The sequence below is a fragment of the Xyrauchen texanus genome, chromosome 35, assembly GCF_025860055.1.
Source record: "Xyrauchen texanus isolate HMW12.3.18 chromosome 35, RBS_HiC_50CHRs, whole genome shotgun sequence".
Lineage (NCBI taxonomy): Eukaryota > Metazoa > Chordata > Actinopteri > Cypriniformes > Catostomidae > Xyrauchen > Xyrauchen texanus.
In genome coordinates this window covers 38,262,696-38,268,695 of record NC_068310.1, presented here as the reverse complement: position 1 = coordinate 38,268,695, position 6,000 = coordinate 38,262,696, and the positions used below count along the sequence as shown (strand labels likewise).

Sequence of the window (6,000 nt, the reverse complement as noted above, 5' to 3'; positions counted from 1 at the left end):
TTTGGGGATTTAGTAACTAAAGGGGGGGGGCAAATACTTTTTCACACAGGGCCAGTTGGTACTGGCTAACGTTTTTGCTTCAATAAATAACATAATCATTTAAAAAACTGTATTTTGTGTTTGCTCCGATTGCCTTTATTTTATGTTACATTTTGTTTGAATTTTTTAAACAAGATATTAAAACAGAGGTAATCCAATTCAGATCCGGATGGGGGGCAAATACTATTTCACAGCACCATACATACAAAGTTCATATTATTGTACAATAAGACACAGATGCAAAATCTCTAAACACTGTAATACTTTATTACTTGGTTAAGTTGCATTTCATGGTTTCATATTCCAAGAGCTGGACGTTGCCGTCTAGAAATAAACATGATCTTTAAGGACAGAAATATGAATCAGTTATTAAAAACAAATGTCCATATTTACTGAAATAATGAATACATTGAGCTTCTTGTGCATTTGTTCGTTCAAGCGTAACATTTCCCCACATACATAAAGTAAATTTATCATGTTTTAAGAAAGTTTTTTACCGGAAAACCCGACAAAAACACTCAGTAAGAAAGTGATTTTTTGCAGTGTGATTAATTAACTTTTAAAGTAAGAAACGATAACATTCAACACATTGCTCTTCTGAGTTCAGGGTTTCTGAGCGAGCAGCGTGCTCAGTTTGATCTTGCCGTCCATAGACGCGGTGAGACACGTGCCGCAGTCCATCGCCGTGCACCAATCGACCGTTACGACTGGCGCTTTATGACCTCCAAGAGACAGGACGCTTTCAAGGCCGGCTTCTGCCTTACTCAACTACAGCAGGAAACACAGGAAGATAATGGAGTTATAATGGCATAAACTGCTGAAAAGACGAGATCTGTACTTCACAATCTATAAGAATAGACCCAAATTTAAGTCATTATTCACTGAAAATCTTGACACGATGCATTTGGTTGCGAGCAGTGTGAGTTACTGCGAAAAGTAATCCACTTCAAATTAAATTTTACTTCTCTAATATTGTAAGCAGATTACATTGCTTAAAATGTAATTGAAAAGTAATCAGATTACTAATTACCTTAAATTTTACCTACGTTTTTTTTTTTTTGGAACTGTCTATATTTCCTCCTTGTTGTCAATGCGCTCCAAGTCCTCGTGGTGGCGTAGTGACTCAATCCGGGTGGCGAAGGACGAATCTCAGTTGCCGCCGCGTCTGAGACCATCAATCCGCGCATCTTATCACGTGACTTGTTGAGTGCGTTACCATGGAGACGGAGCACGTGAGGAGGCTTCACGCTATTCTCCGTGGCATCCACGCACAACTCACCACACGCCCCACCGAGAGAGAGAGAACCACATTATAGCGACCACGAGGAGGTTACCCCATGTGACTCTACCCTCCCTAGCAACCAGGCCAATTTGCTTACCCCATGTGACTCTACCCTCCATAGCAACTGGGCCAATTTGGTTACCCCATTTGACTCTACCCTCCCTAGCAACCGGCCAATTTGGTTGCTAAGGACACCTGGCTGGAGACACTCGGCACGCCCCAACGAGAGCGAGAACAACATTATAGCGACTACAAGGAGGTTACCCCATGTGACTCTACCCTCCCTAGCAACCGGGCCAATTTGGTTGCTAAGGACACCTGGCTGGAGTCACTGAGCATGCCCCACCGAGAGTGAGAACCACATTATAGCGACCACAAGGAGTTTACCCCATGTGACTCTACTGTCCCTAGCAACCGGGCCAATTTGGTTGCTAAGGACACCTGGCTGGAGACACTCAGCACGCCCCACCGAGAGTGAGAACCACATTATAGCGACTACGAGGAGGTTACCCCATGTGACTCTACCCTCCCTAGCAACCGGGCCAATTTGGTTGCTAAGGACACCTGGGTGGAGACACTCAGCACGCCCCACCGAGAGCGAGAACCACATTATAGCGACTACGAGGAGGTTAACCCCATGTGACTCTACCCTCCCTAGCAACCAGGCCAATTTGGTTGCTAAGGACACCTGGCTGGAGTCACTCAGCATGCCCTGGATTCAAACTCACGACTCCAGGGGTGTTAGTCAGAGTCGAGCTCGAGTCATAATTCTCGATTTAAAAACACAAATCCAATCTTTCAATGAACATGTCAGCTGATGTTTAAATCCTTTGACAGGTGTGAGGGGTTTGTAAATGTGTGCGTTTACCCGGTAGATGACTCCTCCACTACCGGAGCAGGTGAGAACATGTTGCCCTTCAGAGTCGAAGGCAAAGAGTCGCCCACGTGGAACCTGCACCTGTTTATACCCGCTGTAACCCGACAGAACGAACGGCCCCACCGCATCCCGGGACAGTGAGTACTCCGACTGTTTCACACCACAGCGATGGATATCCCACTGAACAAACTGACAACAAACATAACATGAAGTTTAGAGATGAAACTATTGGCAACTTCAGAGATATCTCTGCAACTCTGTAACTAATGCTGCATTGTTGCATCACATCTTGCTGTTTTTTAGCATCTTACGCCATGAACGTTGCGCTTTTAAGATGCGTGTTAAGTTAAAAAGATTAATCAGAAGAATCTGTCAGCGGGCATTTGTGCATCATGGGTGTTTACAGTACCAACTGTAACATTTGGCTGCTACAATGTCAGACGACACTCTTATGGTGCGTTCACATACAACGCGAAGAATATTCGCCGCGTGAGTTTGACCGCTGGATAAATGTGTGTTTAAACTTGCGTTTGCACGAATAACGTGAACCCGCGAGTATTCCCGCTTCTCTTCCGGAAAAGGACAGGAGGAGGAGCTTCTACGACGTGGTTCATAGTAAAGTTCGACCAATAGCTGGAATCAAGAAGACGCGCATATTTTCAGAACTTACGCGGTAGTCCAACTTCCTCGCTCACTTTCCTCCAAGCGACGTCCTTTTTTTCGTCCGGTCTCTGCACCTGTATGACGTTGTGTCGTACAATTCCGGGCGGCCACACACCGCTACAACAATGTTTTCATCCATTTTTCCAGATTTCTTCTGCTACTACGTCAATACGTCAGTGACATCCGGACAATCTCAATGCTGATAGGCTTTCGCGACAACGCATCATGCGGATTTTTCGCTCGAGTTGAAAATGTTCAACTAGTGCGAATATGCGAATGAAGCGATTTTACGCGTTCGAGTCAAGCCATTCGCGCCGCCCAGCGTGAATTGCCGGCTTCGCATCTTTGCATTGACTTTGTCTGTAATCGCACCGTGCGAAATGCTCGCTTCGCTTTGTATGTGAACGCACCATTATTCTGCATTGGGTTCCATCCTGTGTGAATGAGTTTTATCAAGCAATATATTGAATATTTACAATACTTATGAAAATGTATTTTCTGGCGATATAACATTAAGCAACATGAATATGGCAGTTGATTTAGGCAATTAGTTCTGAATTTGTCTGACATGAGTTCGTCAGCAAAACAACGCAAATGACAACGGACGAGAGGGAAAATAAAAATAGTTATTCACCTTTCCGTCTTCGCCGATGCTGAACACGGCGTTCTCGTCGTAACTGAACTCAACGCTGTACACTTCACCATCATGCGCTTTCCAGCTCAACGCGCTCTCATAACGCTGCATGTCTAGAGAGATGTGTAAAAAAACATTAAAGAACGCGGCAGAAAAAAGCTTTGGTCGTCACCATGGTAACCTTCATATGGATCTTACCGAACAGTCGTATCATTCCGTCGGCCGCTCCGGTCACCAGCAGGTTCCCGTTGTGGTTGAAGGCCGTGCAGTTTATAGCGACCGGTCCCGGCTCCAACGCAAACTGCAGCTGCACAAGACGAATGCTGCGTTCACGTCATGTCAGAATTATTGTAATTGCAATATTAATGATCTTGGTCCAACCTGTTTGTTTAAAAATGCGCCCTTAAGTCCTCGTGGTGGCGTAGTGACTCACCTCAATCCGGGTGGCGGAGGACGAATCTCAGTTGCCGCCGCGTCTGAGACCATCAATCCGCGCATCTTATCACGTGACTTGTTGAGCGCGTTACCATGGAGATGGAGCACGTGAGGAGGCTTCACGCTATTCTCTGCGGCATCCACGCACAACTCACCACACGCCCCACCGAGAGCGAGAACCACATTATAGCGACCACGAGGAGGTTACCTCATGTGACTCTACCCTCCCTAGCAACCGGGCCAATTTGGTTGCTAAGGAGACCTGACTGGAGTCACTTACCACACGCTCCACCGAGAGCGAGAACCACATTATAGCGACCACGAGGAGGTTACCCCATGTGACTCTACCGTCCCTAGCAACCGGGCCAATTTGGTTGCTAAGGACCCCTGGCTGGAGACACTCAGCACGCCCCAACGAGAGCGAGAACCACATTATAGCTGACTCACGAGGAGGTTCCTCCATGTGACTCTACCCTCCCTAGCAACCGGGCCAATTTGGTTGCTAAGGAGACTCACAGCATGTGAAATTGCAACTAAAGCATTATCATAGTAGAGGTTTATTCAATTACCAGTTTGGAGTGAATTGCATTTTTAATTTATTTTTGAATAATTATTACATAAACATGAGCTGTACACGCCATCGGCCCAATTAAACTCTTGAGACGCCATGATCGCGGCAAAACTTCGACAGAAGCGCCTGGAGTCGCCAGTGGTTATTTGAGTAATATGTAAGTGACGTTTGTCTTCAGCACCTGCTGTTTGACGGTCTTAGTGTCCCACAGCAGCAGTTGTCCAGATACGGGGGCGGAGCCTCGTGTGTCACTCTCCATCATGACTCCGGAATGACCCGCCTGCGCCGCCGCGGAACACACAAATGACGTTCCGCTGGGACTACAAGCCAATGACAGGATCCTGAAAAAACACGCAGATTACAAGAAGTTTAACATCAGGAGATCAGCCTGAAAACTCTCTCTTGACTAGTACATGCACTGTCAGTGATTTGTTTACTCGCTGATGCCTTATGGGTAATCTGATGACTCACCGTGGGTGGGCGTCATCTATTGACATCTCGTACAGGCTTTTTTTCGCATCGGTGTCGTAGAGCCTCACCGTGCCGACACCACTGCCTAGCAACAGCTACGGGAGTAAAATCACACAATGAAAACCAATAAACCCAAACAAATATGTGTAGAAGACTTTCGCTTTTTCTGGCAAATTTGTAACGCCCAATTCCCAATGCGCTCTAAGTCCTCGTGGTGGCGTAGTGACTCGCCTCAATCCGGCTGGCGGAGGACGAATCTCAGTTGCCGCCGCGTCTGAGACCGTCAATCCGCGATCTTATCACATGACTTGTTGAGCACGTTACCATGGAGATGTAGCGCATGTGGGGGCTTCACGCTATTCTCTGCGGCATCCACGCACAACTCACCACACGCCCCACCGAGAGCGAGAACCACATTATAGCGACCAAGAGGAGGTTACCCCATGTGACTCTACCCTCCCTAGCAACCGGGCCAATTTGGTTGCTAAGGAGACCTGACTGGAGTCACTCACCACACGCCCCACCGAGAGCGAGAACCACATTATAGCGACCAAGAGGAGGTTACCCCATGTGACTCCACCCTCCCTAGCAACCGGCCCAATTTGGTTGCTAAGGAGACCTGACTGGAGTCACTCAGCACGCCCCACCGAGAGCGAGAACCACATTAGAGTGACCACGAGGAGGTTACCCCACGTGACTCTACCCTCCCTAGCAACCGGCCCAATTTGGTTGCTAAGGAGACCTGGCTGGAGAATACTCGCTGAGCTACCCAGAACCCCCATTAATGACATGAAGCTCCCAAACAAAAGATTACGACTGACATGTACATTTTAAATCAGTGATTTACCAGTCTGTCAGGTTTAGCAGCCCATTCCAGTGAGAGCAGCTGAGATTTGGACATGATAGTGGCTTTAGTTTGCATGATGGGATTAAAAGCCCAAACTTTCACCACACCATCAATGTCCAGACTGGCCACCCGTCTGCCCGAACAGTCCACCCTGAAAACACACAATTGTCTTCAACTGTGG

At 47.2% G+C, this 6,000-nt stretch overlaps 1 protein-coding gene across 1 annotated transcript in view; it reads right to left on the bottom strand.

The window, feature by feature from the left end:
• Nucleotides 1–270: 270 nt before the first annotated feature.
• Nucleotides 271–6,000, bottom strand: part of wdr91 (WD repeat domain 91) — a 30,487-nt gene continuing 24,757 nt past the window's right edge. The window contains 7 exon segments of the mRNA XM_052105367.1: nucleotides 271–807; nucleotides 2,190–2,387; nucleotides 3,496–3,608; nucleotides 3,694–3,802; nucleotides 4,683–4,842; nucleotides 4,973–5,067; nucleotides 5,820–5,970. Coding sequence (XP_051961327.1) covers nucleotides 643–807; nucleotides 2,190–2,387; nucleotides 3,496–3,608; nucleotides 3,694–3,802; nucleotides 4,683–4,842; nucleotides 4,973–5,067; nucleotides 5,820–5,970 — 991 coding nt within the window. The 3' untranslated portion in view covers nucleotides 271–642.